The sequence below is a fragment of the Sinocyclocheilus rhinocerous genome, unplaced genomic scaffold, assembly GCF_001515625.1.
Source record: "Sinocyclocheilus rhinocerous isolate Xijiao unplaced genomic scaffold, SAMN03320098_v1.1 scaffold200, whole genome shotgun sequence".
NCBI classification, from domain to species: domain Eukaryota; kingdom Metazoa; phylum Chordata; class Actinopteri; order Cypriniformes; family Cyprinidae; genus Sinocyclocheilus; species Sinocyclocheilus rhinocerous.
Genome location: NW_015641014.1, coordinates 2015178 through 2032441, shown reverse-complemented (window position 1 = coordinate 2032441; position 17264 = coordinate 2015178). Strand labels below are relative to the sequence as shown.

The window sequence follows — 17264 nt, the reverse complement described above, 5'->3', positions numbered from 1 at the left end:
AATAAGCAGAGTTTGCCAAAATAACGCTGTTCAAATCATCCTATCTTAGGCTATATACGCTATTCACGGTGTAAAATATCCATTGCTTCCCATCCAATGACGTATCGCTTGTTACTATGTAGAACCGGTGGATTTCTATTGGTGCTTATGTATTAATTATAATTATAATTATAATTAATTATGTTATAGAAACACTGCGTCCCCAACACACCCAAAAACGTGTAAAAATGCTGTCAAATATGACTCATGATACAAGGTTAATTAATATGTAATTTTGGCTTAGTTTTTGCTTGGTTATGTGTATATCCATAATATACAGCAAAGCATTTATGTACTGTATGACTCTGTATGTATCTATGTATGTATAAATACGATGTCTTTGCAATATTCAAAATACATGAATGGTTTTTATTTTGTGTCTTACACTGTGAAAACAAGCGGAATGTGTGTTCACGCGGTTTTCTTTTATTCACGAACGTTTTATGTACTTTTGGAAACACAAACATGGTCAGGAAAATGGAAAACTGACTCATACATGTGCCTATTGAGCTAAAATGCAGCAAATAAGCTTGCCCGTCTTTTTTTCCCAAAGTATGACTCATTGGTGTGACAGCGCCGGTGAATGAATGTGACTGGCGTTCATGTCGACAAATAGACTCTCACTGACTGCTCAGCAGGGGCGGGACAACAGGAGCCCTTGTGGCCAATGAGCAACAAACTTCATTCATAAAATAGTGTGGGGGGGGATCGTTTTGGAAACACAAACATGGTCAGGAAAATGGAAAACTGACTCATACATGTGCCTATTGAGCTAAAATGCAGCAAATAAGCTTGCCCGTCTTTTTTTCCCAAAGTATGACTCATTGGTGTGACAGCGCCGGTGAATGAATGTGACTGGCGTTCATGTCGACAAATAGACTCTCACTGACTGCTCAGTAGGGGCGGGACAACAGGAGCCCTTGTGGCCAATGAGCAACAAACTTCATTCATAAATAGTGTGGGGGGTGATCGTTGGAAGCGTGGGTTTGGAGGTTTCGTAACCCTGACTGAAACAGAAAAACCCGTTCTGAATCACAACCAATGACATTATTTGAATGGAGGTTACCGTAATGTTTGTCCAATCGCTTCTCACTCAGAAGAGTTTTCGGTCCGCCCCATTGAAACAGGCAACCGAATGAATGAGAATGGGTTCTTTGTGATTGACGCGCACAACAGCCAATCAACGGTAAGTTGCGGTTGACGGACGCGAGTTTCGGCCAATCAACGATGGACGTGGGCTCGCATGGGCGGCGACGGAGTATGTGGGAGGTGTGCACTTAAATCTGGATAGACTAGTATGTTAGAGGAGTTGTAGGGGTGTGATGCCACAACCTGCTTATAAAGAGGCGCACACATTGAAGCTCTAAAGCAGTGCATAACGACTAAGTTTGCAGGTCATTTACCACGCACAGCCAGCCGTAGACATGGAGTCGTTTAACGTGGTGGAGCCGCTACAGCCTGTCGAGAGAGCGCTCTTCTGGGTCGGTGCACTTATCACGGCCTTGCTGGCGCTGTGGCTGCTGTACAAGATCATCACTGGCTTTAGGATATGGGTGCTGGGAAACGGGGATTTACTCTCTCCCAAATTGGGAAAATGGGCAGGTAAGTTGAACGACATGCGTTGGGAATTAGAGCTTGTGCTGGCAGGACATGGGTGGGATGAATGTAGTGCGCATTTGGCGCAGCCTTAAACTAAATAAAGATGAACTTCAGGGATTTGGAGATGGGGGGCTAATAATTTCAACTTTTTGCGCAGCAGATGTAACGTTAATTGAAAACATTTTTGTCAGCGTTTACTAAGAGCGAATGTTTATATAACTCACACACATTTGTAATCGTTAAGATCAAGCAGACTAATTGAGGCATTAGTATTTTATGCGTATGGTCAATGGAGGCGACGTGTGTCTCAGGTTGACTGATTGCGCCATACGTTCATATATTATGCGCAGATAGCATGTCACTCTGAGTCATTCAGGTATTTCAGCCTGACATTTTTAAATCCGATATATTCGGTCAAATATTTGAAAATAGACTAATTGGATTAAAGTTTAGAGTTACAAATCATTCTCAAATCTTGTATTTTATTTCAAACGCTTATTTTCTTTTTATTATTATTATACAACCTTTTTTCGGCTGTTTTTCATTTTTCGCATTTCAAGTTTTTCCTGAATCGTATGTGCCTGGCCTGACCCAGTTATCCAGTTTCCCGGCTGCGCTTGCCAATGTGCGTCCCGACAAACGCGCTTTTTCACGTCGCTTTGGCAGTTTCGTGGGTAAAATGCGGCTTAGTCTTTAAGTAGATGTCTTTTTTGGCCGGTGTTGTCCGCTTCATCCCCTCGCTGGGGCACCGAGGTTGGTTTTGGCAACATGACGCAGTTTAAAACGCCAATCTTAATTATAATGCGGGTCCATACCACGTGCGGCATGTGAGGGGAGACTTGTGTGTGAGTAAATGTTCAAAAGCCTCACGTACAGCGCGAAGATTTGCTCCTGACGCAATCGCACTTGCAATACTGTTACTTCAAAACTCATCACACTGTTAAAGATTTTGAAATGGCTCATCATGCCTAGTCTTTCACTGCCTAGAATGTTGCCTAGGCAGCAGGTGCACTGTTCTAGGCCCCTAGCGGTCAGCTTGGGTAGTGCACATGCAAAGCGATTTGAGGGTCGCAGTATTTTCTGTAGAGTGCGATGATTTTATTTATTTATTTAAAATAAAATGTATTTATTTATAAAAGATGGGTTGGAAGGCATCGCCGCTTAAAAGGTTTGAACTGACAGCCCTTTAGGTTTTTGGGTTATTCTCACCTTTACTTTTACTTTACTTTTAGTCATTTAGCAGACGCTTTTATCCAAAGCGACTTACAAATAATTCTCACCTGTTAATAAAATGTTCATATTTCACTCCAAAAAGAAGCAATTATATTGTGAGTAAAAGCGACCATTTTTTTCCACCTCAAAGCCAATATTAACTATTTAACTGTTTGATATGCTTCATACAGCCAGTTACATCATCTGTGAAGAATGTTGTTCTGAATGCATGTCAACGGTGGCTATTATTACCACATTTAGCGCCATTTATCGATAAACACGATGTTTAAGAACCAATTAAATGTAAAAGTGGAAAATATTGGTAAATATTAGTGACCAAACCAATTATAGGTCTTTTTAGAGCTCTAATTTTGCATTTTTATTGATAATTATTGGATATTTTTTCCACTGACATTATTTTTCAAGACAAACATATTTTGCCAACCTACTCCTATTACATTTAATATAAATTGATATTTTACTTTAACATTTATTTTGCTTTCCAATTATACACACAAACAAACACACACAAAATAAATGGTCAAGTAAAATATCCGTAGAAAAAAAAATACATACATATTTGTATATATATATATATATATATATATATATGTGTATATGTATGTGTGTGTGTGTGTGTGTGTATATGTCCTCCCAATCCTCTTGAATTAACCCTAAATGACCAAATAGAGGCATAAACACAATTCAAATTCGGGGAAATTTTGGAGTGAAATATGACCTGCACATTTTCCCAGCAGGTTTCGCAAGAATCACCCCTTTGCTCACTAGACGCCACCACTCCCTTTCATGTTTTGAGCGGTTTCCTTCGTACATTCTGTCAGTGTGATGTCAAATATGGAGGTGATGAATGCCACTCCCTGAAACTAAAAAAGCAGGGTACCAGTCAGACTCGTTCAGTTTAACGTGTGCTGTCACTCACAGGTTGGAGGTGAGTAAGTGGAGAATAGGAGGGGGAAACTAGTTCCTCTTCCTGCCGATCCAGAAGCACAGGTCTTGTCAGGTTGAGCAAGAGTCTGTTTCCAGATATCGAAACTCTTTCCATGTCGGTATGAATGTAACTGCTTGTTCCTTGACACGTTTGCAGTCTCCCCCTCCTCTTCTCCTTCATCTTACAGACTCGTTCATTTGCATGTTGACGGTATGAGGTCACATCATAAAATGACGTTTTTTGAAGGTATAATGTGCTGAATTTGCAGTACCTTGAAGGTGAGTCATAAAGAGGAATGTATGAGGAAGAACCGAGAAGAAAGGCCCTGTGGTGTTCCTGTAGTAACCAGGCATTCCTCGCCCGAGTCGCTTACGGGAGACCCCTGGTGTCTGTCTTGGGAACTGCACCGCTATGGTAAAGGTTGTAAGCCAGTGGTTTAGTTATTGTGCATGATGTTCTTGCAGCAGTAGAAGCACAGGCTTTTTTTAGACCATTGTTATTAGTCAGCTGTGGCTTCTCTCTCTCTCTCTGCATTATTAAATTATACATATTACTGAGGAAACCCAGGCAGCATTCTTTTATAAGGAATCACAGATGTGAGCACACCTTGCTTTTTCAGACCGATGAGCTTTGTAAAAACCAACGCGTTTCAGAAAAGCGGGGCATAGAGGAGAAACAATAATGTACAGTATGTAGAAAATAATGTGTTTTTTTTTAACCTTAAACTGCATAAACGCATTTCATTACACCAAATACACAAAATACTGTTCTTTTTAGCAGCATCATATGACCCCTTTAAATTAGTTCTATGACATCACTTTTTTGACAATAAGCATCTGAGGTTCATTATCAGATCTCATTCTGATAATTAATACATGTCTGAGTAGCACATTTCACCTCAAAATGAAAAAGGAGATTTATTTTGCATTATGATATTGCGACAATTAAGCACATATTTCCACAAAATCTTATTACAGTAGTGATTTAAAAAAAAATACATTTATTATTATTAATTTCATTATTTAAATATAGTATTAAAGCAATAGAATACTTTATTTTTAATAAGATATTGTGTATATTAATGTTATGTAATTTGTGCATATTATTCCACCTGAACTGAGAAAATACATTTATTATTAATTTATGATTATCATAAATCTTTATTTTCGATAATTGCTTAATTTGTTTTTTTGTTTTTAATTTAGGGGTGACATATGACTCAGACATGTTCTTGACCGGTTTAGTCACATTCCCTTTTTCAGAACACTTAACTTTGAATGTTGAGGAAGAGACTTCATCCACCCCAGCAACATAAATTACATTACGAAGCCACTATCTTTTCCAGTCCGTCAGTGTGTTTCTGTATGTGTTGAGAGAGACTTACTATTGTTGGTCCCCTACTAGCAGGTTGAGTTTGTGTCTGGTGCAGTGTACTGTTGGCCTTTCTCTGTGATGCTGACCGAGAAGCATGAGGAAGCCAGAATTAGAGCTTCATCAACCGCCCACCCACCCTTCCCCATCTCTCCTGTCCTCCAGTGGCTCACTTCATCCTTCCTTAGAACACTAAATGTGTTTGAGAATCACAGTTATATAATAGAGCTGCAGTCATTCATGGGGATGGGGGCGATTGTGTCACACAAACTTGCTTTGACATTCAAATCGAGGAGTTTTTCGGTTTAAAACCCGCTCTGGCCTAGGCTTTTCTCAATCCGGGTGAAACTTGGCAGCATGTTGACTTACAATACAGCTAACGCTCAACTTTCTTGTTCTTGCTGATTGTGAACGCACAACTTTGTGAATAGCACCGTTAGCCCATTCATGCTAGCTAAAAGGGGACAATGTGAATGAAACGTATTCCCTGGTGCGTGTGAGAGAGTGAACGCGGACTGCGCAACTTGTGAATGTGTGAGCCCTTGTGAGCTGTGAATGATGACAGAGTGTGACTGGCTCTTGTGTTCAAGGGAGGGCTTTGAAGAGGTGGGGGGGGCTTCAAAGGGAACGCTGCCGTTCATGTGACTAACACGCTCGTTGCCACGTGCCGGAACCGAGGATGCTGGGTAGAACTGCTACCCCCCTCCGCCTCTCTCTGTCTAAGCCTATCTTCATCCTCCATCTCTTGCTCATCCCCTCCGTCTCCATCACTAAGAGCCCCTCTCCCCCCTCCCGAATCTGTTTGTTCGCCCTCTGCGAGCCCCCACCCTCCCTTTTTCTCTTCTCTGTCACGACTCGACTCCATTTATTTATTTATTTCCTGGAAAAGGAAATCTTCCATCTGGCGTTTAACGTTACACCTACAATTCACATCCCATTCCGACCTGCTATCGTGAGGCACGGCGTGTAGCATACGTTTAATTGGATCTCGTTGGCCACAATTTTAATTCGGTTTTAACCAGAGAAGGCACTATTTGCACTAATTTGAACTGTTTAGATGCCGTTTTTCTTTTTTAAATTTTTATTTTTTGCAGTGTGCCAATATCAAGCACAGTCACAGTTCACAAAAAATGTGAAAGGCCTCTAGTATGTTGCATTTCTTTGACAAAACACATTTAACAACAACAAAAAAGACACTTTGCACTAATTTTAACCGTTTGGATAGCCTACCATTTTTCTTGTTTACAATGTGCTAACATTCAAACACAATGTGAGATTTGCAAAAAAATTGAAAAGTCTACGTTTAATTTAATCTTATTATAATTCAGTTTCTACCAATAAATTTACTATTTGCACTCATTTTAACGGTGTAGATCCTGTTTTAGTTTTCTTTTTACAATGCGCTAATATTAAGCACAATATAGCTGCGCGCCTTGAATAAAAATGTGAATGTTCTCTAGTGTCCTGAATAAGCCACTCAGTTCATCCAGTACTTTTACCTCAGTCGTCCGTGACAGGTGTTACTTTTGCACAAATTTAACGGCAATGCGTTTTCTCGCTAGGAAAACAAAGCATCTACCTCCGCACCGGCGTCCAAAAATATACCAGCTCTATGTTTAGGTGTTTTGAATTATTTCTGCCCTTTTCTGTTCGAATGACTTTTTTTCAAGCAGGAGACGGTAGCGAGGAGAACTATTGATTTTTCACCTTTTTTTTTGGCAGGCATGTGACTTTTTGCTGCTATTTCTGATATTGTACCGTCTCACCCCCACATTTTCTTCTTCTTCAATCCACCTTTATCCGAGTATAGATGCTATTTTGGGTGCTGAACTGCTCTGGTGTGTAGTTTTTCCTGCTGGCCATGTGACTGGCTTGTGCTATTTAAAGCACGATGCTGCTTTGGGGGGAGTGGGCGGAGGTGTTAGCATTCTGCAGTGCTACCGGAGCCAAAAACGGTAACGGTTCATTCATGGAGGGAGAGAGAGAGTGATGCGACAGATTGCATACAGTAGCGGTCTGAATGTGGACGGCTGAATCTCCCTTCATCCCTCTTTTTAATTACACTACACTGGCCTCCGATGCTTTTTTTGAGCCCGTAAGCACTGTTTTCGTTCACGACTGTCCTCCGCTGCAAGCATAAAATCCCTGTTCCATAAGAATCGGTCAGCTTTTTATTTTTTTTCCCCGAGGCCTCTACAATGAGCTGGGTTGCTGGGGGATTCAGAGAGAGATTGAGGGTGAGCGGGCAGCATCTTGTTGGTATTCAAGTGCTGCGGCTGTTCCAGACGAGGCATCTATTTTTACTCACTCGGCTGCTTTTTTTAGCGCTGGAATATTGAGTCGGAGGAGGGCCAGTGCGCCTGTGCGGCTCCGTATTTCTGAACGTATTGTTCGTGAACGTACCGGAGCACGACTGCTCGTGCCATCTCGCTTGCAAAGGGGGCTGTTCTGGGCCTATTTTTATACATTTGTTTTGTGCTTTTTAATCATGTTCATGCTAACAAAAGACTCATGCTCACAGAAGTATCAAGCATCGGTGGCTTTCATATTGTAGCTACTTACATGCATCTTCATGGTTTGTCACAGATTTAGGTGTTTCTGTGGGATAGTTTTGACAGGCGGCTGTTTATTTATGATCAGTCTCATGCATTAAAATCGTCTCCCAGAATGCTCCCCAGGTATCTAAGTAATCTAGATGTTGAGTCTTGGATTATGTGTCAAATTTTGATGGTTTATGACTATAGCGATGGATTGATGGCCCACAATGTGGCAGAACATGTTCTTGTCCTTGCATGGAATTCTTGGAATTGTCCCCAAGCCCTTCTCACTCCATGTTTGAAGTGTTCTGGTGTATGTGCACACTCTTTAACTTTAAGCTTGGAATTCCTCAAGTTTAGGGAAAATGTGAAACACGTGCCACATCTTTTGTGAAAGAGGAATGTTTCCAAGAATGCCTCCAAGAGCATTTTACTGTTTGTTCTGTCTTTTTGAAGGATTTGTGACTAAATTTTGATGTTTTTTTTAATCAAACGAAGGAAGTATGTACAGTATTTTAGATGTTCATAATGAGTTTTGTTCTTCAGCCATATCCTCACAATCTCTTTGCGGTTATTCAGTGATAGTTCACCCAAAAATGAATAATGTCATTTACTCACGCTTGTGTTGTTCAAAACCTGAATTACTTTCTTCTACAAATCACAAAATATGGTATTTTGAAGAATGTTGACAGTCAGACAGTTTTGGTGATCATTGACTTCAATTGTATGGACCCAGACATTCCTCAAACTATATTTATTCTACAGAAGAAAGAAAGACATATAAGGGCGAGTAAATGACAGAATTTTCATTTTGACATGACCTATCTCTTTAATGTAGTTTGTTCCATTAAGACAAACTAGGATGTGCTTCATTCTCAGGATGAATTTGAAAAGGAGCTTGTGAATCACTTTGTCCTTTGTTCCTTCTGTCTTTAGTTCCAGTGCTCTCACTCCTGTTGTCGTGCTCTCTCACTTTCTACCCACATCTGACTTTGCGCAGTCTCCCATTCCCCCCTCCACCCCCCTTCTCCCTCTGGTTTCTATTTTTAGCAGCCCCCAGGATCCCTCCTCACCCCTCCTGTGCTGTCGTGCTCTACAGACGTCATAACCCCCCCACTCTCCCCCACAGCCCTGTTCTTGCGAATGACCACTGCCCATGCCACTCTTTGATCAGCCATCACACACTGTGTCTTAATGCTCGCTTTTTGTATTTCTACGTTTTGCAAAACAAGAGCATCATGGGACATTGAGATTGGGCCTCTGTTGAGTGTTGTAATTTTTTTTACTAGTAATTATTAGTCATATTTTATAGTATGTGTCTGGTCAGACTACAAGCTGTTTTTAGGTCAGAGTGAAGTGCTATAGAAGTAAAAAAAAAAAAAAAAGACTTGTTAATGGCAAATTCATTCAAAGTCAGATTTCTAGGTGGATTTATGGTCACTAAAAACATAGTTTGGCTCTCAACGAATGGTTGTAAATGTGAAGGGTGTCATTTCTGTGCCGCTAGAGTCACTAAATGGAATGTCAAATATGACTGTTTTCAAACCTGTCTCCCATCTGATAGCCACACCCCCGACTCACATCATTGGTTGAGCCAGTGTTGCTGGTCAGAATTTTAAAATGACAAAAAATGTTCTTAAAATGCCTTAGTCACAGTATTTATACTTCTTGAGGAAATCAACCTAGAAATGGCTTTCATATATTTTTATTTTTTTAATGTGTTAAGCTGAGATATACAAGCCAGTGTTGCCATGTTGGGCTTGTCGTGATTCTCAAACAACAAATGCTTTGAAAATGCCACAAGAAGTAAGTGTTTACACTTTGAGGACATTAACATAGAAATGGTTTGTTTAGCCTATTGTTACCTTCACATGTTAGGCTAAGAGTATTTTAACATAAAAAATTATGCACTGTAGTTTTAAGAAATAACCGTTGTGTTGTGTGAAATGAGGCTGAAGTAAATGATTAATACTTCTATCATCTGCCATTGGTTGAACTGATAGCTCTGCCTTAGGCCCATTACTTGAGCCAGGGTTACCATGTTGAGCTGGGGTGCATTTCCCAAAAGCATCATTGGCTAACTATGGTGGTAACTAATTTCCACTGAACTCTATTGGTAACGGCGGAACTTGCGACCATAGTTGCTTTTGGGAAACGCACCCCTGGTTGGGATTCTCAATGTCAGTACTTACGCTTTTCAGGGAAATCAACCTACAAATTGCTACTTTAAACAGTTTTTATGTATTAAGCTGAAATATAGTAGTGCTTTAACATTATTTAAAATGACACCCTTTAATTTGATCTTCCCTTAGATGGCAGTTTGGCAGGTGTAGGATTGTTTTGATTTGAACTTGGTCTATCTGAGTAAACTTTGCCCAAATTTACCATTTGACAAGTTTGTTTTTGTTGCAAAATGAGTAATTAAGCTGCCGCAAACACTGATCCTGTCTCTTTCTTTCTCCTTTTTCCAGTTGTGACGGGAGCCACGGATGGGATTGGGAAATCCTATGCGGAGGAGGTAAGGGTTTCTCTTATTTATCTCTTCGCTCCATGGAAAGCACAGTGACTCATCACAAGACAGAGGTTTCACTCTGAGGCCAAGAGAAGGAGGGTGACTAGAAGACTGCTGGTGGAAAAAGACCTGTTACCTCACATAACTCGTACAGTTAAAAGCCGTTCTTTCATGTCACTGCTCGCTCCTGAAGTTAACATTCAGCTTCGTCTTTAGCTTTTTCTTAACAGTTAAAAGTAAAGAGAGTAATCCACATTTGTGAAAAAGAATTACTGTCTTCAAACAGGTTTCCCTCAAACACTCCCCTCATTGGTCAAACAAACAAATAGCCCCGCCCCTAAACCCACGCCATTGGTTGAGCCACTGTTGCTGTGCTGGGCTGGTCAGAATTCAGAAAATGTTTTGAAAACAACACAATGTTTACATTTTTCAGTGAAATCAAGTAACTTCTAGCTTGCTTCTAGTTGTTTTTACGTATTAACCTTAGGAGAGGATATTAACCTTTTGTTATCTTAACAAAAATTTTAGATTTTGTCAGTGCTTATTGTCTGTCAGATATTATATGGTAATATTTCCGCCTCTCTAAAAAGTTATATTATGTTGATACAGTTGAAATCCAGTTAATCCATATTTAGTTGTAGAATTCTGAGGAAAATATGAGTCAAATGTTCTATTTTATATTCCAATACTAACTCAAGTATGGTTTTTACCATGAAAACGGCCAAAGCTGACATGGGCCACTTTTATGAGATGTTTTAATGGCAACTGTTAACAAATGCTTTGCAATATTTCTCTTAAAGTAAAAGTTCTCATAAATGAGGTGATTCAAACTATCTTCTCTCTCTCAGCTTGCTCGACGAGGATTCTCCATGATGCTCATCAGCCGTTCCCAGGAGAAGCTCGACGACGTGGCAAAGTCTCTCGGTCAGTATTTGGCCGTCTGTGTGTGTGTGTGTGTTTTCGCAAACCGCAGTGCTCATCTCTGTGAATGACAGACAGTCCTCCTGATGTTAATGAAATTGGGTTTATTTTTAGCCCTGGCCTAAGAGGCAGGGTGGGGGCCTGGTTCACTGACTGGGCGGAGAGCTGATGCAGCCTGGCAGGAGTGCACAGTCAAAGGTCCTCGCTGAGCTCCAGGGGTCATGCACGAAACTTCTCAGAATAGGGCCGAACCACTGTTTGCCTTCCCTGTTCCAGTAAATGTGAATTCTTTAGATGCTAGATAATTGCTCGGATGATATACATGTAGCATGAAGGTTCTTCAGTCTGGGCCTTCAGCCTGTCACTGGTCCCCTGAGTGCTGTATGGCCAAACATCTACCGTTTAGACCAATCAGACGTGTGAAGGATCACAACCGATATTGTTTCCCGTACAATCACCTGAAATGAAGTTTCCGTCAATCATTCATTTGAGGCATTGAGGCTATCTGTGTAAAAGCAATTTCTGCTTTATCTCTTCATATGCTATGGACCAAGCTAGTCTTTGTAATCTAATATAATATCATATATCATATCATATCATATAATGGTTATTAGTAAAGTTAATATTGTGTGTTGTATTAATTATTGTGCGAAGTACTATTTATTTACTATTATAGTTTGTATTAATATTTTGAATAAGCTAACTATTTTTATTTAATTAATTTCAGTTAGTTAGTTTGCATGGCAAAACCTCACATTTGCATTAGAAGTCACCCAGAGCGGTATCCCACAAGCCCCCTGGCCAAAATTTATGTGCATTCTTGTTCTTAAAATAAACCTTCGATTTAAAAAAAAAAAAAAAAAAACGCTTCTTGCTGCGAGACCTGAGAGGAATTTTCCTCTCATAACTCACTGGAACAGTGTTTAGACAAATGAGCCTTTGGACAATAAATTCTAATTGCTGCAGGCACCTCAAACAAGCAGAGGGGAGGGGAGATGTAGAAGTTCCTCCGACAGCCTTTCTTTGGTACGCAGTGCCCCCTGCTGACCAGAAATCTGTGTTTTGGTGCAATGGGCAAAGTCCCAGAGAAGTTATTTTTAGAACCGCAGCAATAGCAGGGATGCCTGATCTTGGACAGTTCTCCAATGCCAATATTATGTCTGCAGCTGGAACGATGAGCATTTGCATTGTTTCTTTGCAATAAGTGTCTTTTATGTCTCTATTTACAGAAAGCGCATATAATGTGGAAACAAAAACCATCGCGGTGGACTACGGTCAGATTGATATCTATCCTAAAATCGAAAAGGGTCTTGCTGGACTGGAGATTGGAGTCCTTGGTAAGTTTCTTTTACGTCATTACATCTTGTAAGTAACCCAAACCTCAAAGTTGTCGGAAAGCCGACACGCACACAACTTTCATTCACGATTCTCTGTCAGTGTTGCTTTGAAACCTCTTTTATTTGGCCTCATCTTCTCACAAAGGGTTTTTTTTTTTTTGTTCACATGAAATCGTGATAGTTTTTTTTTTTACTATGTCGTTTAGAGCTCACGTCTCATTCCTGATGCTTTATCGCTACCTAGTGGTGATTCTTAAAACTTGTTTATTTCAGATGCAAAATCTCAGTCATATTCAACCATATCTGATTTTCTATTTTTGTCTCATAGTGAACAATGTGGGAATCTCATATCCATACCCTGAATTCTTCCTCCACATCCCTGATTTGGAAAACGTGAGTAATTTCTTTGTCTGAGATGGAAGGTTTAATTATTAGAAGCCATTGTTGTTAAGAAATATTCACCTGTTAATTTCCATTCGCAGTTCATCACCAACATGATCAATGTCAACATCACCTCAGTGTGCCAAGTAAGTAGACACAGACAACATATTGGGCTGCTGAAGGGTTTCGGAATTCGTAATTTTGAAAATTCAAAATTCAAATTTTAAAAGTACTGCAACGTGACCGCTTTGTTGTACTCCTCCTACTGTTGTACCTGTTCTCTCTCCCTGTGTTTTGCTGATCTCCACCAACGCTCCCCGTGTTCACCACCCACGCATTCTCTCTCTCACTCCCTTTCTCTCTAATGCAGGAGTGATATATTAGTGTTTCAGATTTTTTATGTTGTCTCAAGTTATTTTGGAGCATGTGAGAACTCGTTTTTTTTTGTCCTGTTTTCTCTCTCCAGATGACTCGTCTGGTGCTGCCCAGAATGGAGGCAAGGTGAGTCCTGGTGTACAATATAAAAACATCCTTCCAGCATCTTACTGGAATTCCTAACACAGCCGCTGTCACTAAAAAGGAATTCAGTGCAGCTTTTAAAAACAGGGTTTTCCCCTCCCCTCCTGTTCCCCTCCCACTCTTTATGTGAAATTGAAAAGCAACAATGCACTGATCCCATTGGCTGCTGCTGAGTCACATGCAACTCTGGGGGCCTATAATGGAGCTGGGCAAATTTTGTACAAATAGGTCCAACCCTCTGCACTCCCCAGCACTCTAATGCGGCTGCAGGGGTACTGCATGAGAAAGCTGGTGCCATGGCAACACACATGGCGACCATCATTAGACGTGAGTTTTGAAGTACAGTGGGTGACGGCGGCTTTCAGGTTTCCACAGCTGGAAATATACCCTATTTGATGCCAATGTCAAATGTGATTAGTTGAAATAAAGTTAGCTTTTTTTTCATTGCAGAGCTAAGGGTGTCATCCTCAATATCTCCTCTGCCAGTGGCATGTTCCCCGTCCCACTCTTGACCATCTACTCTTCCACCAAGGCGAGTGTCTTCACAATATACTTCCCAGAGATATCAGTGGTCATAATTGTTTCAGAAAAAAACTTTTCAAGTTGTTAGTACTGAACAATCTAAAGTCAAGTTATTAAATGTATTTATTTATTATTTGTATCAGTTGATATTGGATATTTAATAGTGCTCATTTTCATTTGCTGTCTTTTAACGCTCACTTAAACAGAATTTTTAAAAACACTAATTAAATAACGCTATACTGTACTCTATAATGTACTATAATGTTATGATGCCTTAATTTACATGTTGCATTTAGAAATTATTGGTTTTATTTTTAGTCTTATTTATTTATTTATTTATTTTTTGAGGTTGATTTTTACTTGTCATCTTTCTATAGGCTTTTGTGGACTTCTTCTCTCTTGGACTTCAAGCAGAGTACAAGTGCAAAGGGATCATCATCCAGGTGAGACAACCAGCATTAAATTAAATGATTGTGTTTTGTTTTTTAAATACATAATAGTTAAAAAGTTTCAGGTCAGTAATTTGTATTTTTAAATTTTTTTTTAATTTTTTTTATTTAGCAAGGATCCGTTAAATAAACAATGAGAGTAAAGAAATAAAACCGTAAAAGGTGTCAATTAAAAAAAAAAATGTTCTTTTGAACTTTCTATTTATCAAAGAACCCTAAATAAAATGTATGACTGTTTCCATCAAAAATATAAAGCAGCACAACTGTTTTCAACATTAATAACAAATGTTTCTTGAGCACCAAATCAGCATTATAGAAGGACTTCTGAAGGAACGTGTGACACTAAAAACTGGAGTTTATTCTGGAATAAATTACTTTTTAAAATATATTAAATTACAAAAGTAATTTTACTATTTCCATGTACCATTACTATATACCAAATATTAAAATTTTTACAGAATTTTCTATTAAATGCATTCTTGGTGAGCATAAAAGGCTTATTTCAAAAACATTAAAAATCTTACTGCCCCCAAACTTTTTAATGGTAGTGTAAATACATCATCAGTTACCAAGAGACTGTTGAGGGCAGTAAATAAATACACCAAGAACTGTACTAATTAGTTAATAAAGTTTTTGTTTTTTTGTCTTGTTGACTCTTAAGGTTTTTGTTTATATCTATCGGATATGAATAGTAAAGATTTTGTCAGATCCAGCCAGCCTAAAGTGCTCTTTTAGTCAGAAATCGGAACATTTTCGTGAATAACATCAAATCTTTCTGTCACCAGAGTGTGCTGCCTTTCTTTGTAGCTACCAAGATGACGAGGATCAGGAAGCCTACCCTGGACAAGCCCACCCCTGAACGCTATGTAGCTGCTGAACTGACTACTGTGGGACTGCAAGACCAGACCAACGGCTATTTCCCTCACGCCGTCATGGTGCGACAGCCTAAACATCTCATCCAGCAGTGCTTTATACATTGACCATGTTTTCTCCCTAACCTTCTTATCTTTGTGTCCCACAGGGCTGGGTGATCACAGTTCTGGCCCCCATCAAGCTGGTCCTCTACCTGGGCCTGCGCATGAACAAGGCCCAGCGCGGCGGATACCTCAGGAGGAGAAAGCTGCGATAGGTTGAGGACATTGTGTGATGGAAACCAAACTGGATGAGATGTTTTACAAAACACATGTACTGAGATTTGAGATTCACTTGGAGTCGTTTTGAATCTCATATCTTTGAAGTGCTTCCTGTTACGTAATGTATTTTTTTTTGTGTGTTAAATGTTGTGTGTTTTTGTTCTCTTTGGATAAATATCTGGACATGCTCACGTTCCACAATGACTCATTATTGTTGACTTGTTGCTGGTTGCCAGAAATGGAGACCAATCTTCTTGTGTGTCGGGAGGGTTTTGTGTCCACTGCTGTTGTAAGCAGAGGGTTATTTATATGGTGATGGTGTTTTATATTTATTTAATTACTAATTATGCATTTTCTTTTTATCTGGGACTATATGTTTGCACTCTTGTTAACTGCCAATAACTAGTTTGCATTCATGCCTTAGACCTTCTGATGAGTGATAAATGGGTGCTGGCCTTTCTTATCATTAAGTTAACATATTAAGCAAATCTATAGTGGCTATTTTGGGATCTTGTACTGTATCAATCTAAAACCAAAGGTTTGATTTAAGTGTATTTTTGTACATTGGCCTTTTTCAGGCTTTTCAGAGTTTACCGGTCAGATTTGGTTTATTTAAAACCTGTGCCTTTTTATAGAATATAAAACTTGGTCACGTTTATTGAAAGGAGATCTAATACAGGTTTACATGATTTTCTCCATGCACTGAAGACTTAAAGGTGTGGTGGAATGTCACCCGAGTGTTTTGGGTTTCATCCAAAGCTGGATTTGAGGAATACATCCATAGCTTAGATCTCTGTATGATTATTTACGGACCAGTGCAAAGTCCAGGTGGTTAAACCTCATTAGTCGTCCCCTGGTTTAAAACTTGAATGTTCTTATTCCAGACGTGTTGAAGAGTGGAGCACCACGTGCTGCTTTACTGATGCATGACAATCTGAAATCTTGTTAGTTAATAAAAATGATTTCTGTATTGATTTTGTATTTGTCTTTTTTTAATAAATTTTATGATGCTGCATATGGTTTTGTGTCTTTTGTTGGATTTAGATTTCAAATGTTACAAAGAGACTTCTAATACGACTGGCCTTAATTCAACACTGATCTATTTACATTAAATCATGATGGTTTAAAAGAAGTTTAAGGGTTCTGATACTTTTTTTTTTTTGTACTCAAGGCAGAAATATATAGATGCATGCTATGTTATTCTTGAAACATTACATGATTTAACAAATATTTTACAGAACAGAACACCAAAACCTACAGAATTAAATTTACTACAAGGAAATTAATTTCTCTTGAAACAAATTTATGAATGCAATCAACATTTTCATGAGTAACTAATTTAATTGCACATTTTTTCTCAGTAACTGTAACGTATTGCCGTTACATTTATTTTGTAATTAAATTACGTAACGATTGCTGCAATCTATATTTATACAATCATACAATAAAGCCCCTAAGTTTAAATATTTGCCAAGCGTTATGCAGTCATCTTATACTTTTTAAAACTACTTTTTAAAAACGAATCTACCTTTTTGGTCTACAATCAAAATGATCTGTCCTTGTAAAAAGAGCAAAGGCCTGACGTAATCATCCTTGTACACACACCTGAATACAGGTGTTGATTTTGTATTATAAGGTATTAAATATTAAATAGATATTAAAATACCTTGCCTAGTGCCTTAATTTAAATTCATAGTAATTAGGTTGCTAGATTATAATAATTCTAAAGATTAAACTATTCTAAATAGTTTATAAATAATTGCAGTTGTACTATTGGAAAACT

General features: G+C 39.0%; 1 protein-coding gene across 1 annotated transcript; it reads left to right on the top strand.

The window, feature by feature from the left end:
* The first annotated feature begins 1343 nt into the window (after positions 1–1343).
* Positions 1344–16451, top strand: LOC107753600 (very-long-chain 3-oxoacyl-CoA reductase-A-like). Its single transcript, XM_016569802.1, has 11 exons — positions 1344–1641; positions 10179–10225; positions 11068–11143; positions 12370–12477; positions 12806–12870; positions 12960–13004; positions 13325–13359; positions 13828–13909; positions 14277–14342; positions 15134–15283; positions 15370–16451. Exons 1-11 carry the CDS (start codon positions 1464–1466, stop codon positions 15475–15477), a joined length of 960 nt encoding a protein of 319 aa, XP_016425288.1. The 5' UTR covers positions 1344–1463; the 3' UTR covers positions 15478–16451.
* The last annotated feature ends 813 nt before the right edge of the window (positions 16452–17264 follow it).

Excerpts from the sequence above, each read along its gene's own strand:
- LOC107753600 (XM_016569802.1), top strand. The coding sequence starts at position 1,464 with ATGGAGTCGTTTAACGTGGTGGAGCCGCTACAGCCTGTCGAGAGAGCG. Across the intron at positions 11,144-12,369 it reads CGACGTGGCAAAGTCTCTCG|AAAGCGCATATAATGTGGAA; the intron begins GTCAGTATTTGG and ends CTCTATTTACAG. Across the intron at positions 13,005-13,324 it reads ACATCACCTCAGTGTGCCAA|ATGACTCGTCTGGTGCTGCC; the intron begins GTAAGTAGACAC and ends TTCTCTCTCCAG.